Source organism: Carassius carassius, chromosome 1 (genome assembly GCF_963082965.1).
Source record: "Carassius carassius chromosome 1, fCarCar2.1, whole genome shotgun sequence".
In the NCBI taxonomy this organism is placed as follows: domain Eukaryota; kingdom Metazoa; phylum Chordata; class Actinopteri; order Cypriniformes; family Cyprinidae; genus Carassius; species Carassius carassius.
The window spans coordinates 1,100,511-1,122,279 of NC_081755.1; the positions used below are offsets into that span (position 1 = coordinate 1,100,511).

Here is a 21,769-nt window from a genome sequence, read left to right on the forward strand (position 1 = left end):
ACTTCACCAGTCTCTGTACTGAGCTGGATGTCAACTAAAAAATAAATGGTAGCCATAATAGCAGCAAAAATCATTTAGCAGCATTATGTGTATGGCTAAGCTCTTTTACGGCCATTCTCATGTGTGTTATGATATTGGTAACATTGTCACTGTAGTCTGGAATATGAAAACAACATGATATACCCAACTATGATCCTCATAGTTATCTTTCACTTGTGCGCAGACTACTTAGATGCTGTTTTTCAGTCTTAACCTTGCTCTTCCTGCTGATAAGGACGCTTGATGTTTAGGCTTACTCCCTCAGCTCCTCTTCCTCAGATGTAGGTGGGACCTTTCTGCAGTGGCTGGCCTGGATCCACGTTGCTCTCTCTGTAAAAATTAATACAAGACATAGTCAGCCAGACGATGAACATTATTAACAGCAATTATTATATGATGCAGTCACATTTGTAGCAATATTTGTTAGTTCTATTTGTTGATTCAGAGTTAACATCATCTGGGGTCCTCTGAGGGGTCAGCATCATCTCTTCTCAGGTGTTCTGGATCCAGACTGGAGCTTGTGTAAATCCCGTGGAAAAACATAGAAACAAATAAGAGATATCATTAGCATAGCTGCTGTTCCAACAAAGTAAAATTAATTAGTTTAACCCATGCTAAAGAATAAGAATGCACATTTGATCAGATACAACTACACTCACAATTTAAAAGATACATTATTCGAATGCTTGGCGAAAGAGATGAGTTTTTAATCTAGATTTAAACAGAGAGAGTGTGTCTGAACCCCGAACATTATCAGTAAGGCTATTCCAGAGTTTGGGAGCCAAATGTGAAAAAGCTCTACCTCCTTTAGTGGACTTTGCTATCCTTGGATCTACCAAAAGTCCAGCGTTTTGTGACCTTAGGGAGCGTGATGGATTGTAACGTGGTAGAAGGCTTGTTAGGTACGCAGGAGCTAAACCATTTAGGGCCTTATAGGTAATTAATGATCATTTGTAACTGATACTGAACTTAATAGGTAGCCAGTGCAGAGACTGTAAAAATGGGGTAATAGGGTCATATTTTCTTGACCTGGTAAGGACTCTAGCTGCAGCATTTTGGACTACCTGTAGCTTATTGAAGATGCAGGACAGCCACCTAGAAGTGCATTACAATAGTCCAGTCTAGAGGTCATGAATGCATGAACTAGCTTTTCTGCATCAGAAACAGAGAACATGTTTCGTAGCTTGGCAGTGTTTCTAAGATGGAAGAATGCAGTTTTTGTAACATGGGAAATGTGATTTTCAAAAGACAAGTTGCTGTGTAATATAACACCCAGATTTTTGACTGTAAAGGAAGTAACAGTACATCCGTCTAGTTGCAAATTGTAATCTACAAGATTCTGTGTACTGTTTTTTGGTCCCCCTCCATAGAGCGTCATTAGCAAAGTCTTCTAACAGCGCTAGAGCATCCATTATGATGATATGTTATATACGCACATGCCTTTTTTATAGCCCATTCATTAAAAAAAATTGTAAATTCAAAGTATTTGCACCTGGTTTAGAATGCTGATAATGATAATTCAGGTTGATGCAATTTGATTTATTGGGTGATGTAATAGGATAATTTAGAAGTTTTTAATTTTAAATAGTTATTGCTATTTGGGCCAGTTGGTGTCGCCAAAACACACACTTCTAAAAGAGTGCGTATGCACGGTATGGTCAAGAGCATCCTTACGGTGCGCACTTATTTACGCCAAGTTTATTTTTTATAAATCCCGATATGTGCGTGGAAAAATAGGTACGCATATTTCTATGCCCATTTTGTGCATACGCAACGTTTATACATCAGGCCCCAGGTACTGGAAGAAGCATTTCTGGAAACAGAACGTAGTGCAGCCAATAGAGTATCGGTGCCTGTCCCCTTCGAGGACAGTAGAAATCGTACAGCAGATTATGTAAAATCACAAATCTCAGATTAGTAGTGGTGCACTGCCCTCTAGTGGATAGAAATGCAACCAAAACTTCAATATTCTCAATTTGTTAGTCTAATTAAAAGTGAAACTGATTTCAAGGACATACCAATTAATTCACAAAACATGGACTTTAGTGTAGACATGTTTCAAGATGCCACCAAAACGCAGGCTTCTCCTTGTCGCTACAAAATAAAGAGTGGACCTTCTGGTAAAGGAGGTTCCTTGTCCATTACCTATGACCTCGCAAAGAATCTAGCTGGTACACAGCTTGTGTCAGCAGGGCTTACTTATTTTGATGATAAGCCAATAATTACTGGTCATGCAAATCATCAATCCAGGTTGCAATTTCTGGTCTGGGTCTTTCACCTGCAGAAGAACTAGATCTCTTGATTAAATACCTGGGTAAATAATCTTCTAGGCATGCAAGGAGACTGAAAGCTGTTCATATCAGAAGCCCAGCAGTTGCACTGATAATTACATGGCAGAGACTTGAGGAAATATATGGTTCTCCAGACCAATTGAACATGCTCTTTTTGCTAAACTGGAAAACTTTCCAAGAATAACAAAGATCCACAAAAGCTTCGAAATTTAGGAGACATCCTCTCTGAACTAAAAGCTGCAAAGCTTGAGGGATACTTACCAGGTCTGGCATATTTGGAAACTTCTAAGGGAGTGAACCCTATTGTTGAGAAACTTCCCTATGTCCAACTGTACACAAATAGAAAGCAAAGAAGATGTACACCATCCTAGATGAGCAAAGCAATCGATCTTTGGTTAGAAAAGATTTATTTGACATCTTCAACATCAAAAAAAGTCCATTGCCCTATACATTAAAAACCTGTGCAGGCCTTCTAGAGACAGCAGGTAGAAGAATTTCTGATTTCACTGTGGAATCCACTAATGGAAAGATACGTCTACCTCTCCCTTCTCTTTTAGAATGCAATCAGATTCCAAACAATCGTACAGAGATTCCAACTCCTGATGCAGCATTCCATCAACAGCCACTTGAGACACATAGCACAGGAAATACCACCTCTCAGGAAATACCACCTCTTGACTCTGATGCAGAGATTCTTCTATTACTGGGCAGAGACATCCTTCAAGTGCCAAAGTGTGCAAACAAATGAATGGCCCAAATAATGCCCCCTTCTTGCACTGAGACACACTCTTAACAAGCGACAACAAATGAAAGCTCATTTCCTTGAATTTATGGGCAACTTGCTAAAAAATGAGCATGCAGAGATGGCACCGCCTCTTCAGCATGGTCAGGAAGTGTGGTACTTGCCGCTGTTTGGAGTGTATTATGTTCTTTTTTAGCGTATGCTGCTCTGGCTTGTGCGGCTTCCGCTTTTGCTCGTGCCTTGAAAACAGCTATGCTGGCACTTGAGTGGCAACTGGATGCCCTTGAAGAACGTCTGGATGTTTTTGAGGAACGTGTGCTGACAGAGTGCGCATCTTCAGCTGTGCCTTTAAGATCCACTAAATCTGTCTGACAAATATTCAAGAAAAATGGATGTTGTTTGGATCTAAATATAAAGAGCATCATGTTGCTTTCCCACCTTTCTCAGTGTTTGCGAATTTTGTCCGCTCAGAAGCAAAGGCACGTACAGATCCCAGTTTTAGTACATTTCCTCATATGAAATATGAGAAAGGAGAAAGATTTAAGAAACAAAGACAAATTCCAATATCAGTTCACAAGACTCAAGTTAGTACCTCAACTAAAGTACAATCTGAACAGAAAAAGATATCAGTTAGTCCAAATCAGATTTGTCCAATTCATGGAAAACCTCATCCTTTAAGAATATGCAGAGGGTTCAGAGAGAAATCTCTACAAGAGAGGATGCATTTACTGAAAGAGCATTTTGTGTGTTACCGTTGCTGTTCTTCTACAAGCCATATCGCCAAAAACAATGCAAAGAATGTGGTAGTGAGTACAAAGCTGTAGGACCTTGAAAAAAAAAACCCCGTCCGGCACACTGAAATCTCTCAAAAGGTTCTGATCATGTAAGAATCAGAGAGGGCCGAGGGAGAGATTTGTGCAGGAGGCTCCGAAATTTTCCCTCGCCTTAGGGCCCACGCTTTCGGCAGCTCACCCGGGGCGGCCCCTGGACCCACCGATCCGAATTTCGGGCCCCTGGGTCTTTTCTAAAAAAGTCCCACCTGCCATATACTTGAATGTTTTCGGCCTAGCGGGTTCGTGGACATGGCTCGCAAGGGTCCGATCTGGCTGAATTTTGGATATTTGTCTCAGGGGGACCCCCTCGAACGGGCATCGAAAGTCTGGTGGCCCTACGACCTTCTTTAGGGGTCAAAGGGTCACAGAAGGGAGCGCACATCCACCAAACCGGTACGCGTTTTGATTGGAGGTGGGATGTCCACAGTTCGGAGACGACAAGTCTTAGGGCCCCCAGATATGAGATTCTGGCATCTCAGGGGCCCCTCACCCAGGGCCCCGAAGAACGTAGTTGTAGGACCCGAGGAACAAAAGTGCATCGCACTAGGGCCCCGCACTTTTGACAGCACACTCTAGGGGCCCTCAGGAGCCACGGTTCCGAATATCGGGCCCCTAGGACGTTTCTAAAAAAATCCCCCCTGCCATTTACTTGAATGTGTTCGAACTAACGGTTTCGTGGACACGGCTCGCCCGGGTCCGATCGGGTTGAATTTGGTATGTTTGCCTTATGGGGACCCCCTCGACCAGGCGGAAAAGTCTGGTGGCCCTACGACCTTCCTTAGGGGTCAAAGAGTCAAAAAAGGGAGCACGTGTCCAACAAATCGCTATGCATTTACATCTGGGGTGGGACATCCACCCTTCGGAGACGATGGTTCGAGATTCTCGCATCTCAGGGGCCCCTCTCACATGTCCCCGAAGCATGAAGCTGTAGGACCAAGAAAAAAAAATACCCGTTCGGCACACTGAAATCTCTCAAAAGGCTCTGATCATGTAAGAGTCAGAGAGGGCTGAGGGAGAGATTTTGTGCAGGAGGTTCCAAATTTTTCCCTCGCCTTAGGGCCTCGCACCATCGGCAGCTCACTTGGGGCGGTCCCTGGACCCACCAATCCGAATTTCAGGCCTCTGGGACGTTTCTAAGTCCCACTTGCCATATACTTGAATGGGGTTCAAATAAAATGCGGGTGGACATGCACCACGTGATGAAATTAACCAAAATCCAACTTTTATTTCTATGCAAATTTTACAGTATTATGGCATAAAACTTTAAAAAATGTATTCCTCAGAGCTTCCAACTTTTTCCAACAAATCCAACTTTGTTTTCTATGGAAATTCTACATTATTATGGGATAAATCTTACATTAATGGACTCTGCTGAGTTGACTGAGTACAGTGCAGGCATTTTGATCAACAATATTGCATATATTAAATTAAATCAAATTTAATAGAATTGCTATTTGTTAAACCTCACGTGGACACATATCCCACTTGCCATTTATTCATATTTGATGGACACAAAATTTGGGGCACCGTATCTCAGCCTACCGGGGGTTTAGGGAATTGGGGCCGGTGGCGTCGGATAGAGGTCCCCACGGTCTAATTTTGCCAAGAGATTTTTTTCTTTCCCCTCCTTTTGAGTGAGTTATGGCCGGTCAAATTTTGGGAGTTTTTGCATTTGCAGGTCCGTATCTCTGGCCCCCGGGGGTCTATCGACTAGGGGGAAGTGGCTTCAGAGAGGGCCCTTCGTGGGCTATCAAGTCACGAAGTTTCAAGACTCTAGGTCTCTTCCTTCCATTTGACTATCAAAAATATGGGGGGCCATAACTCCGCCCCCCCGGGGTGTTATGGATAGGGGGCAAGCGGTGTCCGTTAGGCCTTCTGTAGGTCTTACTCTGACCCGAGTTTGGTGACGTTTGGCCCCGTTTTGGGGGAGTTACAGCTTGGCAAACTTTGTGACATTTTGGTGAACATACACCACATATGACATTAACCAAAATCCAACTTTTTTCCTATGCAAATTTCACAGTATTATGTGATAAAACTTACATGAATGGACTCTGCTGACTGTGCGGAGTACAGTGGATGTGTTTCCTTTAACAATATTGCACAAATTAAAAAAAACTAATTAAATAGAATTGCTATTTAATAATCTGCAAGTGGACACATATGCCATTTGTGAACGCACATTTTCTGAAATGTTGCGCGTCAGGTCATGTAAGCCTGCATCTTAAAGCCTCTGTCAAACTTTCGGCGTCCGCGAGTCCGCTATGGACCACTAGGTAGGCGTGACGTAAAAATCGTCATTGGAGAGTGTGTGCCGAGGCTCTGAGCAGACGACCGCGTGGACATGTGCGCGTGGTCAGTAGGCTTCAAAAGCAAAATTGCACATGTGCAGGCAGAGTGAAAAAGCTCATTGCTACTCAAACCTGTGCAATCCGCCAGTAAAAGAATATAAAAACAGTCAGATGTGCAATAATTCTGGGCAATTGCAGAACTGGCCAAGTATAAATTGAAGAAGTCTGCGTCCGCGCTGGCCGTGTCTGCATCCGGATTGCTCATGCGGAAAGTATAACACAGGCGTTACAATCGCAACTTCTTTGTGCTGTTACTCCTTTCAAGCTGAATCTCACAAAATTGGTCAGCTCCCGACAGCATCAGGTGTTTTATTTATGGGGAGTAGAATTGTTTATTTCAATGAATGTAATAGATTATATATAATAATAGTTAGGCTATAATATTATAAATCAGGTTGGTTTGTATTGCTGACGTAATATGTAAATTATATGCGACTTGCACTTAGACCACAGTGCGGCCCGCTGGAAAAAAAGGTTGAGAACCACTGATATAAAGGTTGCTGTCCCATATTATACAGGAGTTGTTCATTTTAAAAAATTGAATTATCATAATAATTTAGAACTTTTTTTTACTTATAAACTCCTTTGACCATTATAGAATTGTGACTTTAAAGATTAGTCATTTAGGTGGTAAAAATACTGTGAAATTAATAATGGCATGGATATTAGAGCATAACAACTAAAGGCTTATGAAACATTAGCCAATAAAGCAATTCTTTTTAAACAACGGAACTTAAAGTTGTGAACTAAAATATTATTTCAACCATACAGCATGTGAATAAATAAAATGCATAACGTTTCTGGTGTTTGGATTTGTACTTCAATATAATGAGCTCCAAGTTTAAGAATAGCCCTAGACTCGTCTCTCTCTCTCTCTCTCTCTCTCTCTTTCTCTCTCTCTCTTTCTCTCTCTCTCTAACAGCATTAGCTCAGTGAAATACATCTTCCTTCAGTTAGAATGAATATTTTCCTGCCTTGCTAAATGTTGGTCTCATGATCAATAAGTTGTATTAGCCTCAATCTGATTCAGTAAAGTCAAACCAAAGACAGTGAAGCCTCGGAGACCCGCGCGCTGTGAGGCGGGAACAGAGGATTCCGCTCGGTCTTAAAGCCTTCCGCAAACATCCACGATCACAAATAACAATGATTTTTGTAAAATAATGATTAATTATTAATTGATGATTTGTTATTATCATAATGGTCTTGTGAAAATAATAATATGGGCTGCGAGAAAATTATGAATACAAAGAGTAGTGCTGCTGAGTGCAGGCAAGTTTCAGCCCAGTAACACACCGTTCCTCAGAGCCAAAACACAGACCGAATTCTGTTCAGGTGGAGGGGGTTGGGTTTTGGGTTATGCATGGCTTGTGGGGGTCGAGATAAAGGTGTGAATTGCTCTTTCATATGGACAGTGTCTTATGAGGCTTTCACTTGCTAAACCGGTTTATATAGGACTGTTGTTTTGGTTATATTCACAGTGCTGGCTCTCTCCGACGAGAGAAATGCAACATTCACACATTACACTATTCGTTTTAATTTAAAAACATTTAAAGCTTTCTGTAGATATATTTTTAATGTATGTGAGACACCACGATATTATGTTAATTAAAAAATTATACATTCATTATCATGTAAAAATTAAAGTGATGAGACGGCGCCTCCCTGTCATTAATGCACATTAATAATTTTTGCACAAACACTTGAATATGAGCTTCTTATAACGAGTAAAATTCATGCCAAAAGCCAGTGGTTTTCACCTGCTCCAAGAGCGCTCCATCACGAGTAGCCTACAATTCATGCAAACAGCCATATAACTGCATATTCAGCAAGAATTCATGTTAAACATATTTAGCTTGATCAGAAGGTTACAATGACTGCAAGAGTCGAGCGGGATGTTAAGAGTTAATCGCTTTTGCAATACTGTCTTCAAACAATTGTAATCTTACAGTGCTACTACATTATCAGCATGCTATCTGATTTTGAAATCTTGAAGAAGTTAATTGATCTGTTTAGATAAAATAACTGACAAAGGTGTTATTTTCATCACAAACAAAATTTTCAGGGGGAGGGGAAGTTGTTGCTGCTCACAGACTCTGCTGCGAGTGAGAGAGACGTTTCACCCGATGAAATGAAGACTACCGCGGCTGCACAAGCACAGCACATCCGCCAAAAATCAACCTGAAGCAATGCTCGTTCATCGACTCGCCAAGCTTTACTTTTGTAGGTCGCATGGCAGTAAATAATTTGATAATATGACCATGCAGTCAATACAGATATTTAATAAAAACATTAAAACAAGCAGGGCTGTAAAATAAAACAATAAAAAACGCATGCCAGATCTACACCGGACACAAGTGGAATGATCCAACAAAAGACAGCAGAACCCAGTGATGGATACACTGGACACGATCCCCATCAGTGAACTGATGCTCGTTCTGTTTATGATGAAATGTTCTGACACTGTGTTCAGATGATTTGACACTATAGCGTGATGTCATCAAGTTTAGACAGACTTTTCGCTGTGGGGCACAGATGACAACTTTCGCGTCCACTGTAGACACACAGAAAGTTTCTGCTCTATTTACAAACAAGTTCTAAAAAAAAAATCTCTAAACCAGTGGCATAACGAGATGGAAATATAAACTAGAAAATATATTAACAGGTCCTCCGTCCATGACACTGACTCACTGCGGAGCTGGCAGTTTAAATCTGAACAGCTCTTAAAGCTGAGTGGATGGTTAGATGCATGATGGGCTAGTATTAAAAAAAATAAAAATAAAAAATAAAGGTCTTTCCAGCATTTAGGTATAACAGTACTGTTTTTTTAAATCATCTTGTTGCAGTTATTAAATTTTGTTAAATTTGACTGCTAAATGAATGATAAAGACCTATATTAAAACTTGTTTTGAAAAATTTCTTCGTCATTTGAATATTGATTTAAAAATTAGTTTAAATCATGAATCAGATTTTTTTTTTTCTAAATTAAAAAAAAAAAAACTGGGATTTTTTTTAGGCCATATGATATTACCCTACTTTAAAAGCAAGTAAAGAAGGTTCCCTTTAAAATCACTTAAGTTGTCAATTACTAAAGCTTTTTTTTTTACATCGTGTGAATGTTGTTGATTATAATGAGAGAACTTGAGTTTAATCTTGAGGACGTTTTATTAATTCTTTAGAGTTTCAAAGATTTAATCGTGCTGGTTTAATTTTATTCATTTATTGTTTTAGGCAAATTAGGCCTAAATAATGGGAACGAAATTATACAGTGCTTTACATTTAAACATGCATCAATTTCTTAATCAGTTTACAGACAAATGTCTTTTTCCCAATAAGTTATGTCAAAATAAAGGACAGGTAACGAATAACAAAAATGCATGATGTTTTATTAAAGGAAAAAATATATTTATATTTAAAATATAAATTAAAATATAGGCATCATATATTAAAATGTTGATATTTTGCATATTAATCCATGTAGCCTACCCCCCTAAAATAGGCTACCACTTTTAATGCTCCGAAGCAAAGTAAACCAGAATTTCTTTTGAATAATATAACGCATTATTAATATAATATAAATAATACTGCACACCTTTTAAATGTGTCAAATCTAAAATATGGTTTAATACCATGAAGCTTAGAAAATATAAGCACAGGCTCAGGCACAGGCTTGACATTTATCCTGCTTGAATTCGTTCTAAGAAATGCACATAACTTCATAAATACCAAACTTTCATCTGTGAATATTAAATATTAAATATATTAAATATTTAAACTATAGTTTTTTTCTTAAATTTTCAGTGACTGAAGCAGTCAAATGTAACACATCAGTGAGGCAAAACTGACGTCTATTAGCGAAAATGTGCTTTGATGCGCTTGTTTGATAACTTGTGGTTAAAGCGCCACTCAGCGGTCAAAAGCTGCAAATGCACTTTATACCGCGAGGCGTTTTCGATGTCTACTTAGTGTATATATATTCGGATGCAGCTTAGGTCACTTACTGTCACTTTATAAACATATGAAATGAATTTTAGCATGAAATGGAAAGCTAACAACATGAGATATGAAATGTTTTACAGGTAATGGTGCTCATGGAGAGCAGACACAGAAACAGCCTAATTTTCCCACAAATGTTCTCCTGCTCTTGTTGAATCATCAAGCCTGCATTTATTTGATCAAAAATACAGAAAAACAGTAATATTGTGAAATATTATTACAATTTAAATAAATAAATATACTTAAACAAAATTATAATTTATTCCTGTGATGCAAAGCTGAATTTTCAGCATTATTACTCCAGCCTTCAGTGTCACATGTAACATCTGTAGTGTATTTTCCTCGGCCATGGATCTGAGGAATCACACTGTCTCAGGGTTCTGTTTCCAGAAGAAAGATTTTATTCTCAAGAGAAAATAAAACCGAGAAAGCTGTGCAGAACAGTCTGTCGAGTCTGTGTCGGTTCTCTATTTTATACAGTGCTTCTGAAGGCGTGCCCATGTTCAATACATTTCATACATATGATTCTGTTTATCAACTCTTTTACCTTTTATGGTTGTCTCCAGCTTGCTTTTGGGATGTAGAATTTATTCTAAGTGAAACGAGGAGGCCTAATCATATATTTTGTCTTATGTCAAAACAGTGTGTCCAACTTTACTATATATTGTATTTTGGTAATGTCTGCACCAAGGAGGTCTGATCATATATTTTGTCTAATGTCCAAATAGAGTGTGCAGATGCACCATATACTATCCCCCTGCACTCTCTGCACATTCCATTCTCACGCAGGCCTCTACATACAGTCAAATGCAGGATTATAACAGTAGAATAACTTCATACATAGATGGCTAGATTCACATTGATTATGCCTGATTAGTTTACATATTGACCAATGAAAATCTTCCACACATCCAGTCTATCACATGATCATTTAGAAATCATTCTAATATTCTGATTTATTATGAGTGTTGGAAACAGTTCTGCTGTCTAATATATTTGATGAATAAAAGGTTAAAAAGAACTGCATTTATTCAAAATAAAAAAAAAAATTCTAATAATATATATTATAATAATATATTTTCTTTACTATCACTTTTTATCAATTTAACACATCCTTGCTGAAAAAAAGTATTGATTTTAATTAAAAAAATAAAAAATAAATACTGACCCAAAATTACTGACCAGTAGTGTATATTGTTATTACAAAATATTTATATTTTAAAAACATAGCTTCTTTTTTTTTTACTTTGTATTCATCAAAGTATCCTAAAAAACTATCACATGTTCTGAAAAAATATTAAGCAGCAGAACTGTTTCCAACTTTGATAATGAATCATCATATTAGAACGATTTCTAAAGGATCATGTGATAATGATCCTAAATATAAAGCTTTGCATCAAAGAAATAAATGATAAAGTATAATAAATTTAAAAACAATTATTTTAAATTGTAATAATATATCACAATATTAAATTTTTTTCTGTATTTTTGATCAAATAAATGCAGGCTTGATGAGCAGAAGAAACTTCTTTCAAAAACATTAAAAATAGTAATGTTTCCAAACTTTTGGTCTGTACTGTATATATTATATATATATATATATATATATATATATATATTAGTCAGCATTTATAAATACTGTTCATCTTAATGTTTAAGTTTAAGATTTCGTTAAGTTAAGATTTTTTGAGTGTTACATCAACAGGACTGACGGAGGTCTGGGAGGATTCAGCCTCCTAGCTCCTCTAAGGAAGCGGATGACCAAATCATTCCTTCCTATTGACTGACCGAGCGTTGTCTCAGAAAACGCTGCGATAGCCGCCACATAAACTTTGAGCGTGGAGGGGGCTCTGCCCTTATCCAACAGCTCCTTTAGGAAGGAGAGAACCTCCGTCACCTCACAACTAAGGGGTGAACGTCCCCGAGCTGTGCACCAGCTGGAGAATACTGACCACTTCGAGGCATACAGCCGTCGAGTCGATGGAGCTCTAGCCTGAGTGATAGTATTTAGCACTCCCACTGAGAGATCAGCGGGTAACCGTTGAGCGCCCACACATGGAGGGACCACAACTCCGGTTGAGGGTGCCAAATCGAGCCCCTGGCCTGCGAGAGGAGGTCCCTCCTCAACGGCACTGGCCACGGGGCAGTGTCTTCTAACTGCATCAAATCTGGAAACCATGGTTGGTTCTTCCAAAGTGGTGCTACAAGCAGCACTGAGCATCTCGTTTCCCTCACCCGTTCTATCACCTGCGGAAGGAGGGAGACGGTGGGGAAGCATAGAGCGGGCAACACGGCCACCTCTGTGACAGCGCACTTTCGTTCTTGGAAAAGAACGCGGGGCAGTGAGCGTTTTCGTGGGACACGAAGAGGTCCACTTCCGCCCTGCCAAATCTTTCCCACAACAGCTGGACTGTCCGTGGGTGTAGAGACCATTCGCTTGTGGGAATGTTGTTTCTGGACAGTCTGTCCGGACCCAGATTCTGTAGCCCAGGCACATGAACTGCTCTCAGCGAGCACAAGTTGCGCTGAGCCCAAACCAGGAGGCGTTCTGCCAACTTGTACAGGTTTCGGGACCTGAGACCGCCCTGGCAATTTATATAGGACACCACAGACATGTTGTCCAAACGGACTAAGACGTGGCGGCCCTTGATTCGGGGAGTGGAGGCGTCTGTTGACACCATTTTCACTTTCGAGGAAGTCCCCAGGCTTACACCTGATTGGTACCAGTCGTTTGCTGTCCAGGGTTTCAGGGCTGTAACACAGCTCTGATTGACCTTGAGACGCAACTGACCGGATATCCACGCTTCGCACGGTACCCGCGCTTTCGGCCAGAACTGCAAGGGGCGCATGCGGAGCAGGCCCAACTGAAGAACTGGAGATGCTGAGGCCATGAGACCTAGCATCTTCTGAAATTCTCTGAGCGAGAAGGTCGCGCCGCAGCGGAGAGAGCTCGCTGCGCGCTGAATGCCAAACGCGCGCTGTGGCGACAGCCGCGCCATCATGGAGCGTGAGTCCAGAGCTATACCCAAAAACAGTATCGTCTGACTGGGGTTCAGCGAACTCTTCGTCCAGTTGACACTGAGACAGAGTTTCTCGAGGTGATCGAGTAAAATGGCCCCGTGTTCCACGAGCTCTGATCGTGATTGAGCCAGAAGTATCTGCTGTACAGCCCCCCTTCGCTTTGAGCTTGAGATACAGGCTCCACAGCCCCTTTGCTCAACAGTTTTGATATTTCGGCCCGAAGTAGGTGTGCTACTTCTGTTTTGACCGTAGTTTCGACGCGCGCTAAACAGCACGGAGGGCGTCGAAAAAACTGTAGCGAGTAGCCTCTCTTTATAATGTCTAGCACCCAATCCGAAACCCCTGGAAGCGCTGACCATGCATCTGCATGAATGGCTAAGGGTTGGATGCGAAGCGCGCTCTGTTGGCTGGGCAACGGCGGCGCTTCGGTGTGCTGTAACATGGGCGTTATGCCTGTGACGTTTGAGGCTGGGAGCGCACTGATCACAGCGGGCAGATCGCTCTTCCTCGACTCCGCCACGGTGCCTAACCGAGTGAGGGAGGGCTGAGCGGGTCCTGTGGGACTCGTACTGTCTGTGAGTAACTGTGGGCTGTAAGCGTGCACATTTACTGCTTTCGACTCGCTGTCTGCCTGGGCAGAGCGCACGTGCACGGGTTTCATTTTTACAGAAACCACACGCCGTGTGTGACATAGTGTTTGTGGGCACGTAGGAGTGGGCACGTTTACTGTGTAGTGCGCGCGATCGATCTAAGTCGATTTTATGGGCGCAAGCCCTGTGTGAAGGGCTGTGCTTATATGCGGAGATGGGCACTGAGCAGTGGGCATCGTCACTACATTTATAGCACCATCGGCCGTGGCCGGGACACCAGAAATTACACTCTTTGCGGGAAATATCTGGGTAGCCATGATAACGGCTTTTGTGTGCAGGCAAGCGGGCAACTGTGCAGGCTTGCGCGTTGCAGAAAACGCTGAGACAGTCACAATTCCTGGAACTGAAACAGCAGAGCGCTTGGGTGAGAGCTCGGCCACAGCGAAACTCGTACACCGGCGCTTTCCTAGAAGTGCTAGGATGACTTCGGGGCTTCCGGCCTCACCGTAATCCTCTGCCGTGCTTCCCACGGCGCGGGGCGACGGCTGGTAGAGCGAGAACGGGGTCTCGAGCTACGTTGCTTACGCTGCAGAGATGACGTCATGCAGCAGGCTTTCGATGGCAACGCCGCTTTCGTCCGCCGTCCAGCAGAGGGCGGGCAAAGGTGCGTCGCTATAGCCTGTTCCACCGGCGGAAGTGACTGGTAGCCTCTGTTTTTAGCATCATCCAGTGTGGAAAATGCTGGCGAGTATGGAGCATTCCAAGCTTTCGCCACTTCTTCATGAAGCTCAGGAAGAAACGGGGCGGGCTTTGAGCTAGGAGAAGTATGCTCATCTGGAAGAAAGCTACCATCCAGCCGGGAACGAGAGAGGGGGCGCTGGTGCAGACCACTCGAGGCCAAGGCTCGCCGCGGCCAGCGTGAGCACTCGCATCAGCTCCTTCTCGATATCAGCCCGTCTGCTGGGCTTCTGAGCAGAAGGCGCAAGATCCCCGGAGCTCGCCCAACTCTCACTGCCCGAAGCTAGCAGAGAGCACGTGTCCTCTTCCCCCGACGCGGCCCTGAGTTCTACTTCCTCGGAAGACGCGGCAGCAGACAGCGGACGCTGACCATCGGGAAGCGATGCAGGGGAGGCCGGTGAAGCAGGGAGAACCGGCGAGCTCGGAAGAGCTGGAGACGATTCCGTAATTCGCTGGGAGTGGCGCTTTTTACGGCGCTGTGTCGCAGCGGGGAATGCAGGCTCGGAGAAGAATGCCAGGCGAGTCCTCAGAGTCACCATCGGCAGTAGCTCGCAGTGAGGGCAGCCGCCGTCAGCGAGCGCGAGCGCTGCATGATCCTCACCCAGGCAGGAGACGCAGATGACGTGACGGTCTCCTTCGCTGAGCGGGGCTCTGCACAAGCCGCACGAGGGCATCTTTAAAAAGACGCAGCTCTTTTACAAGTGTGTGTCGCAGGGCGAACACACACGAGGATACAAAAAAGGATATAGGCGCCGGAACGCGCAGCAGGAACGGCAGTGGAAGGCGGCGTAGGCCAGCGGCTTCAGGAATGGCTCGTCCCGCTGAGATGCTATGGACGGCGCTTGCTTCCTCTCATGATCCAGCGATGCGTGAGCTTGGCTGAAGAGATGAAAAATCAGATGAGTCAGCCTTTTCGAGCTCCCTTTATAGGGCTAGGCCACACCCGTTTCGGCGGGAAGTGGCATGGAGGGCGCGAGCGCCCTCATTGGTCTGATGTTGCATCAGCCTGCGCTCGATAGGCTTGTGCAGTTGCCGCAGAGCAGCCAATGAGCGAGCGAGCCGTCTCGCCTATGGCTGGGTGCTGCTGCAAATGCGCTTTACAATAATTCAAAATTAAGGATAATTTTTTGCTTCAGTGTTTCGTGAAAAGAGATTTTTCCTGTAGCGTCTTAGCTAAGACACAGTACGAGAGAACTCTCGTAAGAGAACTGTACTAGGTAGGGTTGGGAGTTACATCATAGTATGAGATTATATACTTAGGAAAAAGGCTCAAATATATTTGATTAATCATGATATTCATGTAATAATAATGTATCAAACAACTGCATTTGTTGTTGTTATTCATAAGCCTCAGGGATGAGAGTTAAATTCAGCAAGAAAAATAGGAATACAAAAGAGATTTAAGCCAGTTTTGCTTGTGGATAAACTGTGAATTTTGCACATAAAATAAAGAAATTAATCCGTCTTAAATCTACTTCATATTCATCTATTTCTTGTTGAATTTAACTCCATTTTAACTATTTTTAACATTTTTCCTGTGGTACCCGGGGAGCAGTGTGCCTTGAGAAATGTAGTATAAATAAATCAATAACTACATAAACTGCATAAAACAATCATATACATTTTTGTTAAGACTTTGTTTTACAGTTACATCTATCAATTGCTTATTACTAATAGCTATGGCTTTTCTCTCAATAAACTCTTAATTTTCTGATAATTAGTAGGATTAGGGATGTAGAATAAGGCATTAATATGTGCTTAATTAGCAGTAATACATGGCTAATATTCTAGTAATATACATGCTAATTAGCAACTAATAGATATAACCGTAAAATAAAGTGTAACCGAATTTTTCAAAGAAAAAAGCAGGAGGATTTCAATATAAGCGTGATAAACTGGGTCATGTAGACAGTGATTCAACATTGCTCATGTTTGAGCATGATGCATTGTTAAAACTAACTAGATGAGTCAAGTTTACAAATGAACTTTGAACATTGATATAAAAAAAACCTGCCTGAAAGTTTGAAGCAGTTGCCTATGCTGAAGCTTCCGGCAGAACTTTGTTGACCCTGGAACCACACTGTGATTAACCAATCAGATATGAAGAAACAGTTTATAGCTTTTGTGAAGTTAAGGCTCACAATCAGTATTAGGTTCTACATCAGGGTCAGTCACCTATAATTTCCTCTGATTTTAGGTATTACTAATGATTAAGTATGAGGAGGATATGGTCACGGCGCTTTAGAGATGGCGCCGTGAAGGAAACAGGGTCTGGGTCCAAATGCAGGGAAATTATCTTTTAATGAGAACAAAAAGGCCAACAAGGCCAAAAACAAAACAGAAACAAATCACAGGGACAAGAGCAGACGCAGCCAAAATGCAGACACCAGTATACATGAACACTTACAAATCACAATTAACATTAATCCAGCCAGACAGAGTGGTGTGAGAGTGGAGAATATATTGTCCGTGACAAAGGGGAACAGCTGTGTGTGTGAGTATGTGACAGGTGTGTCGAATTTGTCACCAGGTGTGTGTTATCTATTTTTCACATTCTATATTCCTACTCTATACTCACGTATTTAGATACACATAGTCTAAATTTATGTTTTTTCATATATAATTATTTTTATAATAATTCAACGGCCCTTTGTCAATTATTCTATATGTATGTTTGTATATAGTTTTGCACTGTCTTGGCATTCATTGTGGACAGCAAAGTGAAAATGTTTTTCTCAATCACTATTTTCTATCAGTATGTATGTATGTTGTCCAGTTATTACAGAGGCATAAGAAAATTCCAAGATATAGAATATAAATAGAATCCTGAATTTCAGTTATTTTCCTTCGACAGAATAAAACTCACAAATATATTAGGTAACGGAAATGAACATTTGAGGAACTAATGGATAGTTTTGATGAGCTCAAGGAGCCCCACAGCACAACGTGAATATGTACTCCCCACGTGATGTATGTTCTTCATCTCTCTTCTGATCTCAATGTAGAATTACAGACAAAACCCCTTTCCATTCTTGCTATAGCTGTGAATAATGCCTATAAACATAGTGACAGTGACTAAATGAAATGTCAAATTTGACAACATCCACAACACCAGAGAGTCATTATTAACACAATGTTATAAAATAACCAAGTCAAGTAATGTTTGTATTGATTTTAGGTTATGTAATGTGTAGTGTTGAAATCTCATTTCTTATCATAACTCTCCTGGTTCTTCTGTGTGGGATTAGGTTTAAGATAAGGATTTGTTGTGGGTTTTGGAGACAGGAACCAATCAGACAGCAGTCTCCTCTGTGTATGAACCAAATAAAAATAGGGGAGTCATGATCTGGTTTTGAAGAGTCAAGCATTTGTTGTTCTGCAGAGAGCTACAGAGTACTTGGACGTGACTAACTTCATAGAGGGTGAGGTTTTTCAGCCGTTCAAAACTTTACACTTTACTGTTTCATAAAAGTGTGGCTTGAGTCAGTGGATCATTTGAAATGCTTATATATATATATATATATATATATATATATATATATATATATATATATCCTCTCCATAGTGACGCACAGGGCTCTTGTACAGCTGGCAATATTGGAATGTGGACATTGAGAACAGGTTAATAATGAATAAAAACTGTTCTGTCTTCATGTTTTGTCAGGTGTGCAGTAGTACTGGTTGATTTCAGGAACAATGGCAGTCTGGCCTCTTTGTCTGTCTTTCTTTCTGCTCTTTGCTCTGGATGCTTCAGGTAATTGTTGTGAAGTGTATGTGGCCCAGTTTTCTATTCATGTGGTTTACCTCAAATCCCACAGACTGTTAGTTTGGATTTAGACATCAAATTGTAATCTGATTATTAAAATTTTTAATACACACACACACACATATAATTTTTCTTTGATTATTTCAGAGGCAACACCTCTTAATGGCACAAGCAATGGTAAGATATTGATGCTGTCTTTTAGTGTGTTACATTTGTTCTGCTCTTTTGCTCTGGGTGCTTCAGGTAATTGTTGTGAAGTGTATGTGGCCCAGTTTTTAATTTATGCAGTTTACCTCAAATCCCACAGACTGTTAGTTTGGAATTAGACATAAAGTAATCTGATTACTAAATTTTTTTAAATATATATATATATATATATATATATATATATATATATTCTTTTTTTTTTATTGCTTCAGAGACAGCACTTCTTACTGGCATAAGCGATGGTGAGATATTTTAGTGTGTTACATTTGTTCTGTCTAGTTGTAGTGACAAAAGCAGGGTCGTCACTGGTGAAAGGTGGTGATGATTATAGGGACCCACGGCTGTGGACAGAGCTCAAACACTGAACTGAGTTCTCCATCTGCACCTGAGTGAACAAAAACATAAACATACAAACACAAAAAGAGATGAAAAGCTTAATTCAGCATCAGTGCGCTGTGTTCTGTGCACACAGAGAGCCACGTCTCAGCCCTTCAACACCAAATTGAGTTTTGCCTCTTCTTGCTCTTGAACGGACAAATGCATAAAATATTATGTTGTACCTGTCTTGGCGGTCGGTTACCTCTTAAGTGAATGTAAACTGTTGAGAAAGAAATCAGATGGATTGTCTCTTAAAGTGACTGCACCTAATTTAGCAGCTGCTGTCGATGTCCTTATTTTAATCCAAGAAATCTAATGAGAGAAAATCTCTCACTGCCCTTCACTAAATTAGTTTGTCATTTTAACAAGAACTAAACTCTTTTTTATTTATACAGTGAAGACTACGCAATGCTATTTTACATTTGATTATATGGTCTCTGTAACTGGACAATTACAAACTTAAACATTGTTTAATTTGTATCTTTGTTCTGTTTATTTCTTTGTGCTATTTACACATTTTAAACAGGGACCTGTACCCTGGTCAGACAAGGTGCGTATACATACAATATCAATCTGATCTCAGTTTAATGAAAATACTAAAGGTTTAAGGCAGCAATAATACTCCCCTATCTTTCTTACAGAAACCTGTGAAAGTGGATGGTCTGCATATAAAGGTAGATGCTTCCGCTTTTTTAACTTTCCGCGTTCCTGGATTGATGCAGAGGTATGAGATGCCATCTTATCATAGGGATTCCTTCATTTCTAAGTCTTGAAATTTTCAGTTAGTTAACAATAGTTTTTATGTCCTACTCTCTTTAGAAACAGTGTTTGGGCTACGATGGGAACCTGGCCTCTGTACACAGTTATGAGGAGTACATCTTCGTACAGATCATGATTAAATATCAAACTCAAGAGACAACTGAGTCCTGGATAGGAGGCTATGACGCTGTTTCAGTATGTTTGTTTTACATTTGTTTAGCGTACTTGTCAATAGCCATTCTTTTTCTTTTTCTTTTGTATATTGTAGTTGTTTTTGAGTTATGTCATAGAATAAAAAGTAAGATTAGGATACAGCTGATATGTTTGGCATGGTAGGTCTACTGGTTTCTATAGAGAAACACAAACATGTTTTTGATGCGTTAACATCATGAACTTGTGATCCAAATGGTTGGTGTGAACATGTTTTTTTATATTTACGAATATCAAATAATGCCATGTAGGTGTGTGATGGAAACGGAGTGTCCTTTATGGTGTTCTGTTCACAGGAGGGAACATGGCTCTGGAGTGATGGATCAAAACTGGACCAAGAGATATGGGCTCCTTCACAACCTGACAATAGCAATAGAAACGAGCACTGTCTTATGATGAACTATCAACGTGAGTGTTTTAAATGTTTATGAAATATCATCACTATTTATATCTTTGTTTTATCTTGGAAATCCTTAGTAGCCTCAATTCCAATAACCAGCCGAATGTAGAACTGTATTTTAACTTCACCTAATGTTTATGAAATGGTAAAGGACTAGAATTGGCTGTATTACCTTAACAAGCATTACATTTTATCAGAATACTTATACTGTAACAATAATAGATTTTTTTCCTTCCTGCTATAGCCTCGAGTAACTGGAATGACAACCCCTGTCACATTAAAAAGCCTTATGTGTGTGTGAAGAAATACACACCAGCATTTAAGTTTCATGTAAAATTGTGAATGTCTTATTGTCTTGCAAGTAAAGGAATAGTTGACCAAAAAATGACAATTTTAAAACATCGCTTACCCTCAGTCGATCCAAGATAAAGATTAGTTCTTCATCAGAACAGATCTGAAGAAATATAACTTTACATCATTTGCTTATTGATGGAGATCCTCTGCAGTGAATGGGTGCCATCAGAATGAAAGCTCAAACAGCTGATCATGAAGACATCACAATAGTCCACACGACTCCAGTCCATCAATTAATGTCTTGTGAAGTGAAAGGTTGCAAGTTTGTAATCAATTTTTCATTTTTTGGTCAATTGCTCCTTTAACTAATTCTCCCTAATTTCTTTACTAATGTGCAAGTAGAACTCAATAAATATCAAGCAGTTGCATTTAATTGTTTCTGTGGGTTTTTGTCTCATTCCACATATCAGATGTGCATTTTCTGAATGAAATTCCTGAAGATTTTCGGTAAACTTTGGATCTGCGTAAATAAAATTCAGCATCAGAGGTGCTTTGTGTGTGTGTGGGTGACACAGCTGGGCAGAGTGAAGGTAATGAGTCCAGGAGAATGGAAGTGGCGCCCTCCAGTGGTGAGAGGGAGGAACACCGGGTCCGGACTCATGACAAATATGGTCAAGACTACATTTATAGATTAAAATGTTGTTCCAGGGTCAACAAAATATGTTGACCTAGGAAGACATCTAACTCAGCAAAATCAGGACGTGCGAGACATCTGCATCAATCTGCTTTTCAACACCGTTTACTTTTTCAGTGTTTCTTCAGAGAGTTTGACGAGAGTTTGACTGGGTCATGTACAAACATTGATTCCACATTGCTCATGTTTGTGCATAATACATTGCTAAACCAAACTAGATGAGTCAAGTTTGCAAACGAACTTTGAAATTGGGTTTTAAAAACCCCCTGTCTGAAAGTTTGAAGCAGTTGCCAATGCTGAAGTTTGAAAGTTTAGATAGATGTTGTTAGCATGATATTAGCATATTTTAGCACGATTAGCATGTTAACATGAATAACATGTTTCTAACATTAACATATTGCTAGCATGTTTCTAGCATGATCAACATATTGTTAATCATGTTCCTAGCATAATTAATGTGTTG

The 21,769-nt window shown here is 40.6% G+C and overlaps 1 protein-coding gene and 1 long non-coding RNA gene across 2 annotated transcripts; both read left to right on the forward strand.

Moving 5' to 3' along the window:
- The first annotated feature begins 17,935 nt into the window (after window positions 1-17,935).
- LOC132101515 (uncharacterized) lies at window positions 17,936-19,286 on the forward strand. Its single transcript, XR_009423186.1, has 4 exons — window positions 17,936-18,020; window positions 18,263-18,352; window positions 18,512-18,541; window positions 18,784-19,286. It is a non-coding gene; the product is annotated as an uncharacterized LOC132101515 (long non-coding RNA).
- A 194-nt stretch (window positions 19,287-19,480) lies between these two features.
- Window positions 19,481-21,045, forward strand: LOC132132464 (ladderlectin-like; the record flags this gene model as incomplete). Its single annotated transcript, XM_059544882.1, has 5 exons — window positions 19,481-19,499; window positions 19,591-19,673; window positions 19,769-19,903; window positions 20,215-20,326; window positions 20,563-21,045. Coding segments are annotated over 5 exons (447 nt in total), but the record flags the coding sequence as incomplete, so codon positions are not given.
- Window positions 21,046-21,769: the final 724 nt, after the last annotated feature.